This window comes from Necator americanus, chromosome II (genome assembly GCF_031761385.1).
Source record: "Necator americanus strain Aroian chromosome II, whole genome shotgun sequence".
Taxonomy (NCBI): Eukaryota; Metazoa; Nematoda; class Chromadorea; order Rhabditida; family Ancylostomatidae; genus Necator; species Necator americanus.
The window spans coordinates 39,296,107-39,318,828 of NC_087372.1; the positions used below are offsets into that span (position 1 = coordinate 39,296,107).

Consider the following 22,722-nt stretch of genomic DNA (forward strand, 5'->3'; position numbering starts at 1 on the left):
CTCATATTCCTTTCGTTAGTAAATGTCGATGGTTTTTCCACGCATCGCTGGTTAAAGAACAGAAATCCTCGGGATTTATGAGCAAATAAAAGTGTAATCGATAAATGGCTCCACTCTATTATAAGAACGGGATCCCCTATAAATAAAGAGCGTGTGATTATTACATTTATTTTTGGTTTGATCCTTGGAACGGGATTGTATGAAGGATTATCACTCGGAACCCTTTGTGTAAGAAATGATTAACAACCCAAGATCCATAGTATTGAAACAAAGAAGCATTTATTCATTCTGCACTATCAGGTGGTCCACATTTACTCTGTGATGTACTGGAGAGAATGTAAACAGTCATAGTGTGCAAATTTGCGTAGGTGGGTGAGGTGTTCCGATCTGACTCATTGAAATATTTAGCTATAGTTGAGTCAGAACGATTTGAAACTCGGTCCAGTTGTGTAAGCGGTTGTCGTCGACCCCATGCGGTGGGGCCAGCAATTCGGAATGAGTTAGGATTACTGTTGGCTTCACTCGGACAGAAGCGTGGAGTGACGCTAGCGGTCCATCCACGACACTGAAGGGTACGCTACGCCGTTTCGATCCGTTTGCGCAACTGCACCAAGCTTCAGGCCGTTTTTTTCCCAACTATAGAAATGTTGGGACACCAGGGCAATCACTTATTGTCAACCTAACCCCATCCTCTAACAGTTCCTTTATTTTCGTGAAGCTATCGAAAGCATGAGAACTATGGTTGGCTACTTATTATGCAATAAGACCTATGCAGTAATCATTTTATACCTAACTCAGCAAACAGTGGATAAAGACAGGAGATCTGTTATGGTATGCTTACCCATCCTCCTGTATCCGCATTGGGACAATCCACAATGATTTGTCATTCATTGGGTTCAATTCCGTTTCAAACAAAGATATTGCGTTCTATCGACAGCATTCGAGAAGTTGTGAAGAAAGGGAACGCACTTCACCTGCTCTTTTAGTGAGAAGTTCCAGAAATTCTTCACTGTGATCCATTCCCTTCTCTAAAACATAAGACACATTTTTCGGTGCAGCGATAGATATGTACTTTCGTAGCATCATCTCGATGGTCGTGTTGACCTTCAATAATTACCTTCACTAGAAGGAAGGGTCTAGAAGCGAAAATAAAGAAGAACTGTGATGCAACGATCTGTATGTAATTAAATAATAGTACTACTAAGTACGTAACTAAATAATATAAAGTTAATAGAAACCGCTGGGATCTTCACCAGACCCCGTATTTTTATGGCAGACCTCAAATTATCGGTTTTTGAAGATTGCAGCATAAATCCTCTCCCCAGAGTGTCTACCTACAAGTTCACGTCAAACAACATCATATGGTAAAGAATACAAAGCTCTACTTTCCTGGAAAATAGATGAGAACTCTCGGGAAATTCCCGATACACTAGGTCGTTCCATTAATATATCATTTCTCCGTTAAAAGTTCAGGAGTACAAGAAGCTAATTGGATACATATGTATGTTGCAAAGTGATACAAGTTTAAAATAATAGCGGATGTCAATGCGTAGCAGCACACAGAGTCCAAAAAGGATTACTTGATAAGATGATCCGATGGACGTGCACTACTTCCGCTCACTTACGTACTTTTTAACTTTTTAAATGAGTTTGATTGAAAGATATCGGCACGAAAAAGAAAAAGACGTTTATTTCTGCCAAGTATTTACAGACACATACGCATCCTATACACTTCTCTAGCACTGCTAAGCTGTTGTTGTTTCATTGAGCAACCAAAGAAGTAACTGTAAGAGGTGAAGTGATCATATCAGACTGAACCAGCGTAGAGTCGTTACGCCTGAAAATCGTGGCTAAAAGCGACTGCTTCCGCTTAGTATGCTTAATTACAGCTAAAGTGATCAGACACTTGTCTTAAAATCTGAAAAAAAGCTTAATAGCTCTAACGAGGCACTCGTACCTTTGACAGGCAAGACTTCTCGCAGGAATTCTCGCACATTTTCAGGCAATATTCTTGATCTGATCGCATGCCACATTGTTGAGCACACTGTTGTGCACAGCCGTACTTACACTTAGGATACGACTGAAATAAACAATTTTAGAAATATTATAGGTGCACATCCATGCTTATTCTCTATTTTATCCGTCAAAGTTTTGTAAAAATTATGAGTGTTACCGCTACTGTAACAATTCCACAACTTTTCCAACAAAAAATGATTTTTTTTTTCGCGAACAACTACGAACTTCCTTTCAATCTACACTTATATAATCTGGGATTTACCTGCGACGGATCATCCATGACTATGTTCACCTTAAGAGGTCTAATTCCAACACTTTTAGGCTGAGGTGTTGTTCCAGTGGCCATTTGCGACCAGTCGTATTGCAGCAGCTCTTGCTCCAGGATACATTGCGGATCACATTTTGGCATACATGCCGGTACGCATTGAAGCTGACCCGGCGTTTGAATTGAATTAATTGGAAATGTAGAAGCACCTGTAAGTAACAGAGCATGAGAGGATTCTAAACCAATTCACGAATTAAGTTGATTCACCTTGATTAAGCTGTTGAGATTGCGATGATGCTGCAGCCAGACCATCAATTATTACTTGATTTATGGTCGCGTCTTGAGGAAAAGGCGCTCCGGGTGAAATAGGACCGGGAATCAATGATGGAGGAGTGACAAATATTGATGATTGAGTAACTTCTCCTGCACCTTGTTCAGAGACGAGTGTTGGTTGGGTAGTGGGGACTTCTTGAAGTTGAGGTTGAGATGTTCCAGTGGAAACTGGGCCAGGCATCAAGAATGGAATATCTAAAGGCGATTGCTGGGGTTGCCCTGTAGCGATTTGAGTTGGACTCATTGTTGGCGAACCCACGAACACTTCCTGGAGCTGAGGAGACAGTGTGGAAATATTGTCAGGAAGCAGTGATGGTTCTTGACCAATGGCTGGTTGCTGAGGAAGGATATCAGCCGTGGCAAATGGGTTAGTGAACACAACAGGCTGATTGACAGACGGTTGTTGTTCCTGTACGCAGTTCTTTGCACAATTTGGCATACATGCTGCTGTGCACTGAGAAGAAGGAAGAACAACTGGACTGAGGGCTGGCACAGGTTCTTGTACGAGTATATTTTGTTCCTGTACGCATTGAGGTGCACATAAAGGCATACAAGCAGTCGAACACTGCGGAACTTCAGAAACATGTGTTTCTTTAATAGTAAGTTGATTTTGTTCTAAAACACGAATGACGTCCACACATTTGTTCACACAGGACTGCTTACATAGGGGGTTGCAGGTGATGGAATTCAAAATAAGAGAGCACGAATCTCGACAATTTTGTTGGCACACTGGAAGGCATTCTGTAGGGATGGTTATCTTCGGCATCACGACCCGAATCGGGATCACCTGCTGGGGCATACACGATTGTGAGCAGGTGTACGCGCAGGATGAAGGACAAGACGATGAAAGTGAACTACGAGCACACGTGGAGATGCAGGAACGTTGACAGGAAGAACGACATAGTGAAGATTGTGACTGGACCGAACAAGCACAGGAAGGTTGTAAAATCGGTCTTACACAGGTGCAGCGAGGCGTGAGGGAGGCTCGACAAGAGCAGGAACTTGGCGGGAAATAGGCGCAGGGACACTGTCGTTTCGTGCGAGTTACAGAGGTCTGGAAGGAAAACACTGTTAGTGACGATTTTACATGAAGCAGTCAGAAAACAAACAAATAAAGCGAGTAAAATGTTCGGCAGATTCGAAGGCCGAATAAGGATAATCCATGAAAGAATATGAGAGTTAAGTTGTATCACGAAATAAAAGTCAACCCCTTACCTGTTCAGTCAGTGTAACTAGCAATATCAATCCTAGAGCAAAAGCTGTGCACATTGTTGCCGTTGAGATGATGAAGAGCTTGCCGACCGAAGCATTTATAGCGAGTGAAACCGGACAACAACAATCAAGACGTTTTTTCCCCACTGGATGTTCTGTCATGTCTCGCAATACTAGTGCAAGATGCGTAGAGTCACTCACTCTACGCTTAGGTAAACTCGTGCAAGCAGCACTTGCACTTTGTTGCGTTCAGCTGTGCTTTCTGACACTTGTCTCATCGGCTGAAATAAAAGACAGGATTAATCTTCAAGTGTTCTACATAGCAAGAGATTAAGCCGAGGAAAAAAGCGATTTTGGCATTCATAGTGCTTTCGGCAACAAAAAAAAAACGCAAGTGCTCCCATTATTTGTCATAATAGTTCGTAATTTCTTATGTAGAACATCTCTTGATTATTATGAAAAGGTTGGCTAGATCCAAATAAATAAAGGATGAGTTTTAATGGTGAATTTGATCAAGTGTATACCTCAATTACTTTCATTTATGACATCAGTTGTTCAGTAAACAAGAAAAAGTCGCGTAAAAGGTAAAAAATTTGTCACAGATTCAAAAAATTAAATGTTATAATGCATCATTATTGGATAAGAGAAATCTCCTAGGAGACTTAAAGTCATGTCCTCCTTATGTGTAATATGCTTCAGTTGTCTGAACAAACAAAAAAAGTAAGGTATCAGCTTATCAGCTCATCGTGTTTTTGCAACATTTCCCTAAACACAACATATTTCGAGTTTGTGATTTGCAGTATAAATTCACATCGATTTTTTAGAGAAAACCCAGAAGTGATGTTTGTTTAATGATCAAAGCAATATGTCAATTGCGCGGCAGTTGAAAAACTTGCCTCAGATGTTTAGTAAATAGGTCTAGTCTGTTTTTTTCTCCACTTCCGAATTTCGCGAATTTGAAGTGGCACCAACTGCAAAAAAATTGCTGGAAGAAATAACTGAAAAAAGAATGACAAAATGTACTTGGAATATTGGATCTCAAACATATTTGGGAAATAATACGGCTTTTCTTCTTGGGAAACTAGAAAAAACAACGTACAATTAGTTTCACATTACAGAAATCTGTGACATGCCCGTGGTTGCGGAAGCCGTCAATTCACGCACATGTTTCCATAAAACGTTGTAAACCCTACAATATTTGTGCAAACATTCGTACAAGTGCAGCGCTTTCATTCTGGTGACTGCAAGTTGACAGAGGAACTGAATAAGGTTGCGGTGAGTTTTTGACATAGTTGGTTCGATTGACTGAAAAGACATTTCTTAGAGAAATTTGATGTATTTCTTTAATTTCGAAAAAGGAGCATGAAGATATTTCACATAAACAGTCCTAAAAATCTCACACTGTCAAGAAATCAGTACGGTGGTTTCGGGGAAAAAATAGCATCCGCAATATCCCAGTCATTACATCGGATGTGGAGCAGTCTTCAGAGAACTACCTATCATGGTGTTCCCAGATTTCTTCTTGCTGATACACTCCAAATAATTTAGCATTAGAAATTAGGAGGATTCTTTTCATTTATAGATACCATGAAGATGTTTTACAGAAACATTGTTCATTGGATTTTTTTTTCTCATGTTGCTTCCAATTATTCGCGATCTCAAAGTTAACTTCTACCCTGAAAGTGAACGCAAGCTATAGTAAAACAACTTTACAATATAGTAGTCCCTCTTCAATACAAGGAAGAAATTCTCCAAGATGTTAATGTTGAGGAAAGATCAAGATGTGTAGTGAAACAACTGTTCAGCGTGTTTCAGAGGAAATCACAATGCGTATCTCTGGATGGACAGGAAAACTCTTGCTTTTTTTGAGTTGCTCTTATGCAAGAATTATTTTTTCTTCATACCTACAGGACCAGAAGAGAGAACTAAGGATGGATCCATCCTCATCTGACATCTGTTTTCCTCAGACTTTCTTTATTTGCCTAACATTCAATACGTGTTTTTTTTTTTTTTTGGTGGGCGTCTTTATTCCATCTCAATCAAGTAAAGAACAATTTGTTCATACTTATTTCTCTAGTTTAATTTGTTTATGTGAAGTTTCGAATTAAATGAAAGAAAATCGTAAGCAGCAACTACATAAGAGCATTAGTATAGTGTATCATTGCAATAATTGATAATTCTGAGAACATAAGTTATTGTGAGTAATCCAATCGTAATGCACCATACACCTATACAGTCAGCTTAATTTCCACTTCCCTGTTGTTATTTTATCCGCGATCCTTCACCTTTTTCTCACTACTCTGACACATAAGAGAATTTCAGCAAAAATTCTTCCATTCTGACTGAAAACACGTGGCTAATTCACCGTTTCGCTGTGATTCCCAGTGTATCATGTGTGAGCTCTGCTCCGAAAGCAAATACAATTCGGATCTGTGAACCTTTTTGGTACTAGTTTTAACAATGTAGCATTTCGTTAGTAATATATTTATTTATTTATATGTCAGATATTTACAAACACGTGAGCATCGAATACTTCTCTAACGTCTTCGCCGTCGTCTGCAACACTGATCTATACCACAGCCATAGAATCCACTAGTACAGCTACACGAACCACCGCTGGAGGAACACGGTTGGACCTAAGAATAATTTCAGATTCTTTATGTTACCGTATGGATTTCAGGGTTATAGAGAAAACAAAGAGAAAGAAGTGAAAATTTCTCCTAAGATAGGACGGATTTTTAAAAAATAGAAGATTCATAGTCTATACCTGTAGTGGACATGCTTTTTCGCAAGCTACTTGACAGGCTGGCTGACATTCACTCGGATTTGCTCGAGTACTGCACTGTTCCGTACACTGTTGCGCGCACGTGTATGCGCAGGTGACAGTTTCCTGAACGAATAAAACACATCGTAGGCAAGGTCATCATAAATATTACGATAAGAAATAACATATAGAACAGGATAAGAGCAGCCCTAAGAAAAAATCCTCGGCTTAATTTAAGACATCACAGACTTCTTTTTTGGAGCAAATGCAAAGCATGAACTTAGATCCTCATTTTTTTCTCAGAGAAGGGTGCTTTTTTTAAGTAGAGCCAAATGCAAAACATACCTCCATAGGTTCCTGTAAAATAATCTCCATCCGAAGTGGTTGCGGGCAATTGGGACACGTCAGGGGACTCTCAATGCAGCTTGTCGTGCACGTGTCAAGACATGCGTTCTGCAGACGAAACACTTTATTGAACGTCATGAGTTCCCTCCGCGGGGGAAAAAACCTTGTGTACCTGACATTGCAAAGTCTGTGGATTCTGTTGTTCGCAACTTTTTAGGCAACTTTGACCGCAAGGAATCATACAGTCATCATTCTGCGGCAGAATAATTTCGAACTGGTAGTCTTGTGTACATTGGCTGTTGCATGTTGGCTGACAAGCGGACGCACATTGTCCGGATGGAGCTGCACTCAACGGGAGCGTGATTACGGCTTGTTGACCCTAAACATTGTTCATCACTAATCCGAGGAGCAAATCGTGTCGACTAGGTACTTTTTTCTCGGAAAAATGCTGAGATGGAATGATGAGTGGGTCGGGGAGTGCTAGGCTAGTTTATCAGTGACGCATTTGTGAAGAGGTAAACTCGAAAAACTAGTCATGATCTCAAGCACTCTTCGAGATTCGAATTTCGTGCATTCAAATCGTAATGCAGGAAAAACTGTGGCATTAGAGCAGAGAAATTAAACTATTCTATCAAGACTGTGAAATACAGCAGATCAGATACATACATGATTCTCTGATTCTTTCTCTTTCATTCATGGATTCATGGATTAGCGTTCTTCGTTTCGTTTTTTTTTTCGTTCCTTCTACTTCGTTTTTAACCCTAATTGTTTTCCTTCTAGGCTGTGCATCTAAATTTTGAGGTTTCCCAAGGTGTTCGGCATTGATCTCCTCACTCCAGAATCTACTGAGGAATTTCTGAAGTGATTATTCAAGATTTTGTATCTGTACAACCTGCACCAAGGTTTGTTTGACCTTTTCACCTTTGCCACCATGTGCCGAATATTTGTAGCTGCGATGTGATAGGTGCCTTTGCTCGTTACCATTTCAGCCCCCAGGGCAAAAAAAGTGTAAGGAGATATAGTCGGGTCAAAACGACATGAAGCACGGACAGTTGCGTAAGCGACTGCGCTCGAAGCGGTGCGGTAGGGACAGCGTTTGGAATCCAGATGAGACCATGGCGAACTGCAGAGATGGATGGCGATAGCGAGGATCCTCACACGATCCCAACCACTACGCTCCACCGCGCCGCTTCGAGCGCAGCCGCCTACGTAACTTCATGTCGTTTTGACCCAAGTATATGTATGTAGATAGTACCGTACGACAATTTTCTCGCTTCACTGGTTAAAGGAATTTAGCGACGCAACAACGCTATGTCAAACGTGCCATTCACTTTATTTACTGCATCCATCACTTCACAAAATTAACAAGTCTGATACGCGACAAATGTGAAAGGTAATTTTTGTATTTAAGGATCTTGGAAAGTTAGTTATAGGTCAGACTTCATCTTCTCCTACATTGCCTGAAATTGTGACACAAATGACGAGGCTATCGTACCTGCTCGATCGGTGATTCCAATGGATATTGTTGCATACATTGCGGTTCGCAGGTAGGAGAACACTGAGGCGAACACTGTAGCGGGATCTCGATTTGCATCTGAAAAAAACCGTTTATTTCCATTTATTCGTATCAAATCCTCTTTCTAAGAATCTGCAGTACTTCGATGCACTGCGGTTCACAAGCTGGTTGGCATGAAGGGGCACAACTGCCCACGATTGCTGGCACTTCCTTATATGTCTGAAATGAATGAACGTGATTCACAAAGTCTCTGGATCTCATTCTTTGGAGTTTTCACTCACTTCAGTACACGAAGGAGCACATGCTGGTTCACATTGAGGTACACAGGTCGTGTGCTGAATCATTGGCGCCGGCGCGACAATTGCTGCTTGACACTGTGGCTCACATGCTGGCATGCATTCCGGCACGCATTGGATGTTCTGCTCCTGTGCAGGTACTATGATGGTTTCTATGCTCGGAGCATGAAGCTGTTCCAAACAATTGGGCGTACAAGACGGCATGCAAAGCTGATCGCATTGCGGTTGTTCCTCGTCAAAGATGATGCTGATAGAGAAGTTACTGCTTGGTTGCTGAATTGGAAGTTGTGCGAGTTCCTGTCCCATGGTTGGGACCTCTATCGGTGCAACAACAGGAGTTTGAATCTGCATGCATTGTTCCTCGCACGTGGGTTGACATTGTGGCAAACATCCGGGCGATGGTTGGGACAATCCTGGGACGATAGGCAAACTTGGAGGAATTTGCTCGCCTTGCATAGGTGTAGACTGGTACAGGGTGATGTTCAGGTTGAGCGTTCCTACGCAGTTCAAATCACAAGCTGGTTGACAGGACGGGATACATGTCGCTGTTGTTTTCGGCGACGGGGCTGGAACCAGATGCTGTCGAATACATGATGGAGCACAGGTGGGCATGCATGCGGTTAAACATTGAGGAATAGCTATTCCAGGCTGGGCTACGATCACTTGCTGTTGCTCTTGTATACATTGGGATGCACATGTTGGCATACAGGGAGAAATGCATTGAGGAGCTGCTGGAGCTGGAATTGCAACTGGACTCGCTATAATTTGTTGATCTTGGATGCATGTAGGTGCGCAATTTGGCATGCAGTTGGCGACACATTGCGGAGTCGACGGTTGGGTTATGATTTTAATCGCTACTTGCTGTTCTTGAATGCACTGTGTGGTACAAGTCGGCATGCACGCTGGAATGCACTGCGAAGGAGCAGGGCTCATAATTGGTGCAAACGTTGGCGGTTCGGCAACAATTACTCGCTGTTCTTGGATGCACTGAGGTGAGCAACTTGGCGTACAGGCCTGGATGCATTGAGGTAGAGCTGGTGCAGGTAATGATTGCGGTTGATTTATTATTATTTGTTGCTCCTGAATGCATTGAGGTTCGCAGGCTGGCATACATGCGGTCGCACATTGAGGTACAGGTTGGATTGGAACTGGGACAGCTGGTGGTGGTAAGGTTATCGTTATTTGTTGCTCCTGAATACATTGGGTCGTGCAACTAGGCATACAGGGCGTGACGCATTGTGGAGCTGGCACCGACGGCTGAGTGAGAACTGCCTGCTGCTCCTGGATGCATTGTGTCGTACAACTAGGCATACATGAGGTTACGCACTGAGATAGAATTGGCGGTGCTGCCTGATTAACGACCTGGTGTTCCTTCACACATATTGGAGCACAGGCTGGCATACAAGGAGAAGCACACTGTCTGCTGGAACCAGGCGATAGCACGGGTATAAACTCTACTTTCTTCCGTTCCTGGAGAATCTTTGAAATTGTGATACTATACTGCTGAACGCACGTTCGGTCACACGACGGCATACAAACGGCGGCACATCGGGAAGAGGGAACAGCCTGCACACAACTCGGTTCGCAAGATTGTTTACATAGAAGCATGCATGTTGCCGGAGTGGACTGCCCAGCGCATGAGTTTCGGCAGGACTTCTGGCAAACAGGAGCACATTGGATCGACGACGTAGGTTTTGGAACCACCACACGTATTGGTATGGTTTGTTGCGGCATACATGACTGGGAGCAGGTCAATCTGCACGATGACTGGCACGTTGAGTTCGGTGAGTTCTTTGAGCAAGTCGAGACGCAGCTATGCTGACAAGCTGGTCGACAGAGCGATGCCTGTGTGATTGCGGCACAGGAGCACGACGGTGGCGAGACCGGTGACATACAGGTGCACTGTGTTGTCGCGCCAGCTTCGCAGGTGCAGGAGTTCATTGTAAGCTCAGCACAAGGGCATTGTCGTTTCGCACGTCTAAGCGAGATCTGGAAAAGAGTCGTATTGGCGAGGTGAGAGAGAACAGTCTTTCCTTAGGGAGTTTGTTGCAGTTTTGATAATTAGGAATTTTTTAAAGCAGCCATTCCTTAACTCTTCTGACATGAACAAAGATTGCGGATAACGTTTACGATTAGCGAGCACATTTTCAAAAACTGGACTCTAAGCAAGCAAGACTTTGAACGAGCAGGGATGCTGCTAAACGGTTTCCCGACCGTATCTGGATTCCTCCGATTGTTGAAAGAATCTTTCGCGCATGAGTACACAAGCTTTACGGAAAAAAGTAGCGCCGCACGGATTCCACAGAGGATCTTGTGGAAAATGAGTGTTTTTTTTTCGGAATTTATAGAAGTTTAAATTTAGATAGTTGCCGTGAATGGGCACACCAGAAGCAATATAGACTGAAATGAAAGTGAAAACTAAATGGGGAAAAAGAGGATGACTATAAAAAATAGTTAAATCAGTTCCTATAGACTATTCCTTTATATTGTTTTGTATAATATGTTAATATGACCAGCTTCATATGTCAATAATTTTTTCAGAACGGATGATTTCCTATGGGTATGCAATTGCTGAAGAATGTGAGGATTCTTGAAGATGGAGGATACAGCTTCTACTAATATAAAAGGTGAAAATTACGAAGCTGTTTCTCACTTTTAAATAATCGTTGCATGCTTAAAAATTTCTTCAACGTCTTCCAGTTATTGAAAAAAGAATAATGAAATGAAAACTAAATTTGCATGAAGGAATTTCTATGGAATCGTTTTGCATAACACTACTTAGGGGAAAGATGTAGTTTTGTGGAGAGGAAGGACTCAACCTCGCGCTTATTTCTGGAAGCTCTATTATCCTTTTTCTCTTAGAAACTTTAAATTGCATATCAGAGATCCTGTAAGACTATGTAAAGCTGAGGTCTTAGGACCCCAAATGAGTTATTTATTTACTTCCAGAAATAAAAGCGCGGTTGAGTGGACCCCCTTCCAACTACCCTTTACCTTTTCTTTGTCATGCTGAATCTAACATATTGTTGAAATTCAAAAGAGTAGACATCGAAAGTTCTTGGAGAAATTTCTCGTGGATAGATAGTTTTTTTTTTTCGGTGGTAATTCGTGGATAGATAAATATGCACGGATGCAAAAACCGCAGATATTCTATCAAATAGGTTAATCTCGGATATATAGATTTTCGAACATCTTCATAGAAACAAAAGCAATAAAACAAGTAACATATTGAAAGAATATTTAGACCACACAAGAAGGAGATTTATTGTTTTACATCAATTTCTTAACACAGCAGAAAGGAAATAGCAATGTTTGCCAAATGAAAGCTGCAAAAACAATGCACTGTAATAAGTTAATAAACAAGAAATAGGGGAAAAACCCAAAACAAGTAGTAGAAGCCTCACCTGTTCGGTTATTACTGCAAGTAGTACTACGCCAAGCGCTAGAGTTACACGCATTGTCGCCATTGACGTGCTGAGAACGTTGCCGGCTGGAGCTTTTATACCGGGCTGAACCGGCCATGGTGGATCGGTGCGTGTTTTGCCTCGTTGTCCGTCAGCTTCCGCAGTTTCCTCGCGACTCCTTGGGGGCGCTCACCGAGCCGATGACTCAGGCCCGAGGACCTTCTCTCACGTACACAATGAATACATCCTTGTTCGTACAGGACTGATGCGCTTGTTATTTGCTACCATTTTCAATACAGTAATTTGATTGGATCATTGAAGGTGCAAGAGACGTTATCCTGGATTGTCCAGGAATGTATTTAGGCGGAATCGAGAGATTTGGTAAATAATTGTACTGTAGAAGTACTAGAATCGTCTAGAAAGAATCAGTGAAGAAGTCTTGCTACCACATCTTTCAGGAATCCTTTGCTTTTACACTGTGAAACTGATTAGTTTCACGTGTAAATCGGAATTTGCCCCAAGCAACGGAAGAACGTTTCCCACGAGTAGCTTGCACCCTCCTCTCCCCATACATTCCCCTTCCGGGAAGATGTCGTTGATTTTCGATCCCTATTTGTGTAGTATAGCTCGCTTCCTGTTTGAAACGTCCAGTTTCTTTTGATCTAGCGCTATTCGCCAACAATGTCGTTGGCTCCTCTTGGCCATTGAGTAAACATGCGGGTAGGTGGTGCATGGATCGAGAAGTTCGCAACCGTTAAGACCAAACGCTTGAGGGGTGTTGAGGCCAACTCAGCTTTTTTACGATGATTACTTAAGAACAGGTAAGAAAAAGGTTCCAATGGAGCTTCCAGAGATTCCTACTAAGTTAGATAAAGAGATTTCTCTTTTCGTGTATTGTTGTTGTATTCTCCGTCATATTCTGAGCTTTCACAATCTCATAAAGTGACTGGATTTTCCCAGCGGATTTGTCTTTTCTTCAAGCATTCTTCATCATCTAAACTTCAGCTGTTTCTTAGCGGAACAAGTTCTATCCACGTTTGCTCAGGCAACTTATCCGGGTGTTCCTGTCACGTAAGATCACTTTTTCTAACTTTAAAACGCTACCACCACTAGATATTCTCCCAAGTAGCTAAACAAAGCCCGGTAACCACACTAGCAGCAATTGTTTTCGATGTGCAACCCACTTGAAAATTTTGTCGTAAAGCCTGATAGGAAACGATACACGAAAGCTGTTAGAGACAGGAAGTTCTCCTAGCGGTGGCTTCGCCAGAACTCTACAAGTGGACCGTCAAAAAAAAAAAGAAATTAAGATTCTGTGAATTTCCTGCGAAGAAAACGTGTTATATAGAACTTGTAATAGTGCCAGTTCAGTTACAAAATAATATATTATTTACTCATTATTATTTTAAAAAATACAATCTAGTACTACAATAGTTGCAATTACTACAGATTCGATCGTTCAATAATCCTGGAACACGAATGGAACTTGCGAAACTATGAAACGTTTTCAAGTTGATTACTTTTTTCTGCAAACTGCTTCTCTGATTAATTTAATCTACAAATTTACAGTAATTTTATTATTTATTCCTATATGATATGTAATATATGATTATTTAAGCGTATATGCAGCAGAAGCTGTTTTAGCTTAAAATTGATAAAATCGATTTTATCATCTTCATTATTATATTCGAAAAGAATTTCTTCTGTTAAAAACAAAAACTGTTGTTTGGAGAAAGCAGCAGTGTATGCGGAAACTGGAACACAAAACCTGTGGATTTTCCCCTCAATAAACCCACTCGAAGAAAGATAAAAAACTGATTCTACTGAAAAAAAAATGTTCCTGAAAAATAATCGTACCGGTTTACTTAGTATTTGTAAACACTCGCAACTCTCGGTGAGATAATCAATATTAACTTGTTGAAATAGTTTATAAAATGTTCGGGACCTCAAAAACCAGTTACAGTGGATTTCCAAGACCTTTTAAAGGGTTTGGGTAAGCTACAAGCGCACGAATTTTGCCACTGTTAGTGGATTAAATTTTTCAGAGGAATTGGAGTTTCCGAAAATTACCTTTTTCAGAATTTCACTTTTTCCTTTTTGTGAGGTGCACAGACAGTTGAGCTCCTACGATCTACTTCTCTTCCCATTTTCAGGAGCTTGGCTTTAACCTCAGGAAAAAAGAGTAAGAATATAAACTAATCCTCCAAAATTTTATAATTTTTTTGTTTTTTTTTTCCACGCATACTGGTGTCACATGCTTGCGCGCATCTCAAGTGGAACCTTTTCTCTTTTTTTTGGGCAATTTTTGGCAATTTTTAAAGGAGGTTTGTTGAGATGTATTTGCATTTTTTTCTACGAATTTTCGAGTTGTTGTGGTTCTCCATAAGTGGTATGCACACATGTGGTTGTGCAATCTGTTCTAGTTTTTCGTATTTGTCCACGTTAGATCGTTTTATATTCACGTTCTGTTGCCTCCTGCGTAGAAAAGTAAACACTCTGCTATTTTGCAGTGACGCAATATGGGACCTTTGCACTTTTAAGACAAAGTAATTTCACGACTTTGTCACTTTTAATGACCATAGAATATGACAATTGCTTTTCATTTCCCATATTTCCACTCAAGAATTGAGAGAGAAAATTAACTTGAAATAGCAATTTTGATAACGAAACGGAAATAAGGAGAATTCAAAGTTAGAAGACGAAGAGGTCACAAACTACTCTACCAACCCTAACCAATGGTTACCTCGGTGACCAACAATTTGTCCCCTTTTCCAGCACTGCTTTTGATTAAGTTCGTAGTCATGTAGTCCTTTTTAATGAGAACTGCAAATTTCTGTGAAGATCTTTTGCTTAGCAAAGAAGCAGAGCGTTTAGCAAAGAAAAATATCGCAGTTCAAGAGACCGATAAGGATTGTAAGCACCGTAATAACACCCTTTCGACGAGAACCAAAAAAAGGTCGTTTGTTAAGACAGTTCTGGAGGTTATAAACCCGAAATATAGTAGCTAAAGCGCATTCGTCATTAGATTAGTAAGTAGTAGAAGAAAGAAGTCAAGAGGTAGTAGTTTGGTTACCCAGAACCATTTATACTTTACGAATGGCTTAGTTTTGATTGGTTGATGATATCATCGGCCAATCACAGTCGTTGATGTGTACTGTAACGGTTAAATCACCGGATTATGCAAATACTGTCTAATTTGGTTTTTCTTTTTTTGGGATTCATTGCAGCGAAGATGGAATTTTGTCTAGAATTTTTCATACTCTTCTTATAAGATCAGACCTTTACCTCTTTTGTAGTTTCTCAACGCTTAGTCACATTTCTTTTTGGATTAAAACATTTCAGCTAATTATCCCTGAAAGAGTTAATTGTCGAATGAACTTGGGCGTATCGGATTTCCGACAGTTGTTTCGCCAAAAATGCGTCTGAGAGTGTTTTTCTTAGCAAGTGTACTGAACCAGTTCTCATGGAGAAGTTTGTCGATTCCAGATAAACACCCAGAGAAAACTAGTTGCAGTACAAGGTGAAGTTTGTTGCTCACGAATAATTTCCGCAGCGGTTATTTTGGTTCGATAAAAATGGATCGATGATGACAAATTTCAAATCACTGAAGATTAAATCGAATATTCTTATTATTGTCAGTATTTGGGAGATATACCATACATGGAATAAAAAAGCGAAACCAGCGCTTCGCCTCCAGTCACATCATGAGAGCATTGTTTTTTAATGGTGAATAATTACGCTTACTTAATATTTTTCAACTTATATGATATGAAACACTATCAATGCTCCTTCATTTCCAAAAAAAATCAGAGGATAATTACCTGACATTTATGTGTGTAAAGTGTTTAGTAGGGCTGATGGCGTGAGTTTTCCGGATTTTTAGGATTAGCCTTCCAAAGAAAAATTGGCATAGATAGGCAAATGCAGGTATTTTTATAGGTACTTTTACTACTTTTAGGTGTAGTAACAGTAAGCTGTAGTAGTAATCACACATATTTGTTGTGTACTGTAAAATGTATTTTTATCCCAGTACTAAGAATAACTTTCTGAAACTTTTTTCTCTTACTTTTTAAGTTTTTTGTTTGTTTTTGTATGTTTCTGACCATCATATACATAATAGGAAATCCAGATAGAAGTCGTGAAAAATAAATAGTTTAATTGTCCGGAAGAGGATTTTTTCTAAGTCCCAGTTTGTGAAACATCCCGAAATAAGTATAAAAATATTTATCAACGACTTGATCATGACGAGATAAATAATGGGAAGGAAAGTATCACAATTCTTCATGATTCACTTCCAAGTTATTGAAAAATGGATCAAACTTGATTGAAGTAAATAACGGAAAACAATACTGTACAATTACGAAGACATGATTTGTTTCGCTGTTTCCACAAATCTCTCGTAAATTCTGCTCTAAAATTACTAATTATATAGAGTAATTATAAAAATGATTTATTAAACCATTTTCATAGTTACTCACTAAATGAGTTATTAAATCATTCTTTTAATTGCTCACTAAGCTATTTCGTGGGACTTCACAAGGTTACAAAAGATTGTCGAAGACCATTATTCAGTGCGTCAGAACTGAATCAAAGAACGTTGAAACTGATATACGAAATAAGAATTGCTAGATAATTTGATTGAAGACCAACCGATTGATTGAAGTACTCACAAGAGTTGTAAAAAAATCCTTTTTTCCAGAATGTTCTACTATTTTTGTGGTTTATTTCCTATTTCCGTAGTTCATGTAAGTTACTTGGATGCTTTCGGAAGGTTTCTTTGTGGTTCAAGCAGTCGCACACTCTTCCTCCTCCACCTGTTCAAGTCTAACTGTGTCCCACCTTAATTTCAAAAAAACACTGATAACAATCATATTTAAAACTTTATTGAAATAAATAGCTTTAATGGCGACTTATTATGACATAGTCAATAGACTATATACTCTGTTTTATACTTCTACGAAGTATAAACAACTTGTCTGCGACCACTATTCCTGACTACTTCTTTCCGCAACATCCTCCTCCCATCATGCCTTTAAGTAACGAAAAAAACATTCAACAACAGTGTGTACAAACTATGATTTGATAACGAAACTCACCGTATCCATATCCATATCCCATACCGTATGATCCATAACCCATGCCATAGCCCATACCATATCCCATACCCATACCGTACATAGGGAATCCAAATCCACCATAGCCACCGTACATTCCGCCCATACCCATACCCATACCCATACCCATTCCGCCAAAGCCGCAACTGAATCCTGAAATTACGTCTTTTCCGAACTGTCGAGAACGTTCTGGAGGTATTTAATTGGAACGCTATGTCCAGATTCACGTCTCATAGGATTCTGGATAGTCAATGAAATAAAAACTGTAGTTATTAACAACTAAATAACTTACCGACTGCCATTCCACAACCGAGGAGAAATGACGTCGTCTCAGCAGCCATAAATACAGCCAATAGAAAAAGTTTAAGTAAGAACATAACGGATGATTTTGTGTTTTGATTCTGTTTGAATTTGTGCGCTAGCGAATTTATATAGTGCCGAATTTAACAAAAGCAATCCGTATTGCGCACAAGGGCCACTTGGTCAATTCATGGTGGATTGTACTCGAAATTTTGTTCGTGTTTATTTTTCGGTTCTAGGTGTGTTTCGACAATGCGCCTATGTGAAATTCGGAAAGCAAACCACTAAAATAACCGGCACTATTTGCATTTAACTCATAAATAGATCGAACTTGTAAGTATAATTGGAACACTGGTTATTCACTGAAAATTCCATCCAAAAAATTTTCTAAGAAATTATCCTCTTTGGATTTTGTTCTCAGTTCAAAAATAATCATCGAGGAAGAAAAAATTCGGGATAGAATTTTAATAATAAAAAATTAGAACATGTGTGAGGAAGAAAAAACGATTGAGGACGTCTCGTTTTGGAGTTCCTCGCTAATGAAGCTAAGCACTTAAAGAATAATCGAGTTGAATTTGAACAAATCAACCCTTCAGTTGTTGTTTTTTCGATCTGTTACAAAATTGCTAAATTAATTTGAGTATATGGAAGTAGGTCACACATCAAGTGCCTCGAAATTATTTTAGGCCTAAAGTAAAATCGTCACAAACTCGGATGAAACTCGCAATATTCAGTTTCAGTTAAAATTTCGAATTCAATTATGTATTAAAGGGGATATAATGACCAGCAATTACTTGCGTATAAGCTCTTTTTTTTGTATTGTAATGACCTATTTTTGTGGATCTCTCGATAAGGGACCACCTTTTTAATATTAACAAAGGTTGTTACAAAAAATGCGGCTACAATAACACATTCGAAAAATACCTCCTATCTTTGTCAAAGGTCTTTTGCTATTCTGGAAAGAATTTGTTCACCACAGAGAAGTCGATTGGCTACGATTCGAAGAATTTGCTAACTCAATCTCGTATTTATTCGAAGGTTCTAGTTTTTTTCTGCGTCACCGAGTGTCGCATTCACTGGAATAAATAATCAAAGTTAAAAATCGCTTTGCTTTATGTAACGAGTAAACTTCCTCACTGCTTAGCTCAGTTCTCAAATTTTCTTTTGGCAAATGTTTTTGCGACAGGTGAAGGGGTTGCCATGGAGGAACGACAGCAGTTCACCCGACCGACCTTTTCAGCTCAGATATCAGATTATCCACGACAGTTGAGCATGAACAAGCGAAGTCAGAGGCTGAGGCTCTCCAGTTAGTTTGCATAAATTTTCGTAGACCTTGACTTTCTTACACTCATCACTCTCAATTACTGTAGGTCATCCTCAGACCCTTATTTCGAAAATATTAAACTTTTTACTAACAATACTTTTTTCCAAACACACTGCACAACGTGGTTAAACATCGGCTTTTCTTGGTTGCGGTTGTAAAACGAATTTCCTGCAGATGACTTAAAGGCATCACCCCACGAATCTGAGGTGGTGCAGATTTCAGGTGGAGTATTCGTATACGGGATGGGAGACTATGGAGAGGGAGGTGATTCCGTCCATTTCTTCCTAATTGCCGTAGAAAACGGCCCGGAAGATGCGGCGTCGCACAAGACTGGCGCGCTCCAATCGAACCTCTTGTACAAAATGGTGCGCCAAAACGAATGAAGCCGTATATTCCGGGCCGTTTTTTACGGCAATTAGGAAGAAATGGACGGAATCACCCCCTTCTCCGTAGTCTCCCATCCTGTATACGAATACTCCACCTAAAATCTGCACCACCTCAGATTCGTGGGGTGATGCCTTTAAAATAATTTTTGAATAAAAAAATAGACACTTGTAGAGAAAGTGCACATCATTTTGAACGCTGAAGAACGTAAAAATGAAAAAAAAAATGACACTGAAGAACATAATGAACACACACGTATAACGAGTACTACTTACTTGAAAGAAAAGTACGAAAACTAACAAAAGATATCAATGGATTTCCGAACAACCAAGAAAGAATTCACTGTAAAAAAATGCCGCCGGCTCGAAAAAAACGCTGGAAATTTCTCATCGGTGGACTTCACGGCCTTTGGCCTCCTTCCAAAATGATCCACAAGCAGGTAATTTTGAGCCAAAAGATTTCTTTCATTGAAAAGACACGGAAAGAAATCGTTAGAGTGAAGTCTCACATGAAAATACTTGAGAATTGCTTCACTTTTAGATTTACATAAGAATGTTTCACTCGTTTCGAAAGCGAAAAAGAAAATTTCTGGAACCCGGTTAAGCTGGTAATGTTGTTTCGAAAACTTACAAAATCCAACAAAGTACACAACCGATCGTTGTAATCCGGTTCAACTCGGTTTCAGCTTAGCTGGATATAAAAGCTCAGCTGAGAATGTGTTCTTCACACCAATGGCAGTAGTTCATACAGCTCTTCTATTCGCATTCGTTTTGCCGGTGGCATTGGCGGAGCAGGTGAGGAGGTGTCCTTAATTGGTACATCCCAAACTTTTAAATTATCTTGTTCCAATGTTCCCAAAATAATACTGCTGATACGGTCCCTTGGATCAAGGGATTCTGGAACGATTTCAGTCCACCAACTTATCGATTTTCATTCACTACCATAGATGAAGTCCACCACAAATTTAGGAGATTCGAAAAATAATAAAATTTTCACAAAAATCTTATAAGAAAAGAAAAAGAATACTGTAAAATTCCTTTTATGCGAGAACAAAAAAAAAAGAAAAAAGAAAAATGTTGACGTATTATACAGATTTTGCGAGGTCTAAAAAGCTCCAGGCTCCGGTGTGTTCCTTGGGTCCGCCGTTTTGTTCCATATTCATACGGAATGTTTTGGTCAGAACTGAAATTCTATTGACTGTAGTCTTCTTTTGCCTTTGTAAGTATATTCATTTCTCATTCTCAATGAGAGAGGATTCTTGTAAAAATTTTCTAGAATTTTCCAAAATGTATTCTGTGATTTAATAAAAATAATTTATAATTTTAAAATTTTTTATATTAGAGGGTACACATATTCTGACGACAAAAGAAGTTTTCTTTCCAGAGCACGTCCAATCGTGAGAAACGACAATGCCCATGTGCTGCGATCGTGCCGAATCTGTGCTCGTGCAAGGCCGGTCCCACTGCCAGCTGCACGTGCGCCGCGCCCACGCTTGCGACGACGACGTGCGGTTGCGCGGCCGTATCACAAATAGCGCAATGTCGCGCATCTTGTAAGCGTACTTGCGTCTCCACTTGTACGCATAGTAAGATCAGCTCAACGTGCCCTTCCTCATGTGGGCTCACCTGTCTGCGATCCTGTATGCCGCAGCAAGTCGTACCAGTACGAGTTATTATGCCGAAATTAATTTCAGCAGAACAATGTCTTCCTGTTTGTCAACAATCCTGTGGGAAATCTTGCGCCGCTTTGTTCACCACCGCTGAGTGCACTCCAGTTTGTAGGCAGTCTTGTGAACAACGCTGCGTGCACCTGCTTCCATCTCTATCCATAAATACGTGTTCTGTAGAGTGCTGGCCGAAATGCTCGCAACAGTGCATTGGCGAGCAGCAGCTACTTCTTCAGCAAAACATGCAACTTCTCGATTCTGCCGGCGTTACTTCTATTCAGGAGCAACCAATCCTCGTGGATCAGCCAATGCTGGCCGGTGATCTAATACCTCTACCACAACAAGCACTAGCAGGAAGGGCACCTCTTCTTTCTGGACCGATCATCGGCGGCCCAGCTCCATTTCAACAGTCAATTCAAAATCACCCAATGCTTACTCGCGGTCAAATGGCTCCAAGAGGTGCTTATCCATTCGAACCATTTCCGGGTCCGCATTTACAGACTCTGCCATTTGCAGGGGTCAGCCCATCAGCGGCATTCGGTCCATCGGCGGCAGTGGGTCCATCAGCGGCGGGTTTCCTTCAACCTCAACAGTTACTTCCGGATCATTCCTCGTTTCATCCTGGTTTGATGAGCGGAGGAGTTGCATCTCCTCAACTTCTGGGAAATCAGCCAAGGACTTTAGCGGGTCTACCTGGAGCAAGAGGAATCCCATCATTCCCATCGCTTCAATCTGCTGCTGGTCAACCTTGGCTGCTTTCGGACCCAACAATGGGAGAGCTTGGTCAACCCAAGCAATTACTTAAACGTCTACCAGAACTTGTTCCATTTCCAACAGCAGAGGACGCAGCTGCCCTAAATCAACCACTTACTAGTAAACCAACATTTGTAGGTGGTCCAGTAGATGAAGAACTACCTCGTCAACTTCAAGCAGGTCAAAGAGACTTACTCAATGGACCAAGTGTAGGTGTAGGATCTGCTTCATTACGTCAGCCATTCCTTGGTCAACCATCATTGCTTTCTAATGGTCGTGTCAAAGATAGCGTCCAACCTCAGCAAGTACTTGAGGATCAACCTATATTGATTTCTAGTCCGATTCCTGCAAAAAGTGCTCAACCACAGCAATTGACTCCGGATCAACTAGGATTTCCTTTGCAAGAGTTCGTCAAAGGTCAACTTGCGAAAGATTCCAGCATCGAAGGGGTTCCTCCACAGTTGGGAATTATTCCAGGTGAATCAACGTTGATCTCAGATGCGTCTTCAGCAGGAGTGGCTGGGCAACAACTTCCCTCGATCACCGGCGAACCATCACAGGTGTCTAGCTTTCCTGGTTCAGTCAATGTCCCCCAGGAAGCAAGTCAACCTCTGTGTCCCACTGCTTGCATGCCCGCGTGCGATCCACAATGTATTAAGGAGCAAGAACTTCTGTCACAACAACCCTCACAAGCAGTTCCCACAATGAAAGCTCCTTCTCGGCTTCAGGAAGGCTTCGGAAAAGAATTCTCTTTTGGAGCTGCAAAAAAGGTATTTTCTCACCTAAAATTTCCGTAAGAAATTCTGCGAGAAATCGACGTTAGTGGTCTTTTTTCTAATTTTTAAATATTTTCAGGTTTAGCACATCGACTGACCATGTTGTTCCGATTTTTGCGATCGATTCTGTGCTATTCATCAGACGCCATATCAGCATTGTGAATGTTTGTATATATGTAACCTTCATTAATGAAATTCCTACGTCGATTTAGTGGAGACATTGTGGCCACGTTCTTTTGAAGACACATATTTTA

At 40.6% G+C, this 22,722-nt stretch overlaps 4 protein-coding genes across 6 annotated transcripts; 1 reads left to right on the forward strand and 3 right to left on the reverse strand.

The window, feature by feature from the left end:
- Positions 1-1,831: 1,831 nt before the first annotated feature.
- On the reverse strand, positions 1,832-3,988 carry RB195_020808 (uncharacterized protein; the record flags this gene model as incomplete). Of its 2 annotated transcripts, XM_064189286.1 has the most annotated exons (7): positions 1,832-1,837; positions 1,958-2,080; positions 2,279-2,490; positions 2,549-2,809; positions 2,870-3,023; positions 3,573-3,668; positions 3,830-3,988. In XM_064189286.1, 7 exons carry the CDS (start codon positions 3,986-3,988, stop codon positions 1,832-1,834), a joined length of 1,011 nt encoding a protein of 336 aa, XP_064045166.1. The 2 variants fall into 2 exon arrangements, with proteins under 2 accessions (XP_064045166.1, XP_064045167.1); XM_064189285.1 differs by having other exon boundaries at positions 2,549-3,668.
- Positions 3,989-4,100: 112 nt separating this feature from the next.
- Positions 4,101-5,415, reverse strand: RB195_020809 (uncharacterized protein; the record flags this gene model as incomplete). Its single annotated transcript, XM_064189287.1, has 5 exons — positions 4,101-4,107; positions 4,723-4,797; positions 5,020-5,131; positions 5,323-5,359; positions 5,413-5,415. The coding sequence occupies 5 exons, from the start codon at positions 5,413-5,415 to the stop codon at positions 4,101-4,103; spliced, it is 234 nt and encodes a 77-aa protein (XP_064045168.1).
- Positions 5,416-6,363: 948 nt separating this feature from the next.
- RB195_020810 (uncharacterized protein) lies at positions 6,364-17,606 on the reverse strand (the record flags this gene model as incomplete). The annotated part of the gene is made up of 11 exons (XM_064189288.1): positions 6,364-6,462; positions 6,594-6,716; positions 6,936-7,043; positions 7,108-7,314; positions 8,431-8,529; positions 8,593-8,670; positions 8,733-10,736; positions 12,152-12,256; positions 14,895-14,974; positions 17,248-17,418; positions 17,558-17,606. 11 exons carry the CDS (start codon positions 17,604-17,606, stop codon positions 6,364-6,366), a joined length of 3,123 nt encoding a protein of 1,040 aa, XP_064045169.1.
- Positions 17,607-19,131: 1,525 nt separating this feature from the next.
- On the forward strand, positions 19,132-22,553 carry RB195_020811 (uncharacterized protein; the record flags this gene model as incomplete). 2 transcript variants are annotated; one of them, XM_064189289.1, is made up of 5 exons in its annotated part: positions 19,132-19,153; positions 19,814-19,880; positions 19,959-20,067; positions 20,657-22,462; positions 22,548-22,553. In XM_064189289.1, the coding sequence occupies 5 exons, from the start codon at positions 19,132-19,134 to the stop codon at positions 22,551-22,553; spliced, it is 2,010 nt and encodes a 669-aa protein (XP_064045170.1). The 2 variants fall into 2 exon arrangements, with proteins under 2 accessions (XP_064045170.1, XP_064045171.1); XM_064189290.1 differs by lacking the exons at positions 19,132-19,153; positions 19,814-19,880; positions 19,959-20,067 and having other exon boundaries at positions 20,915-22,462.
- Between the last annotated feature and the right edge of the window lie 169 nt (positions 22,554-22,722).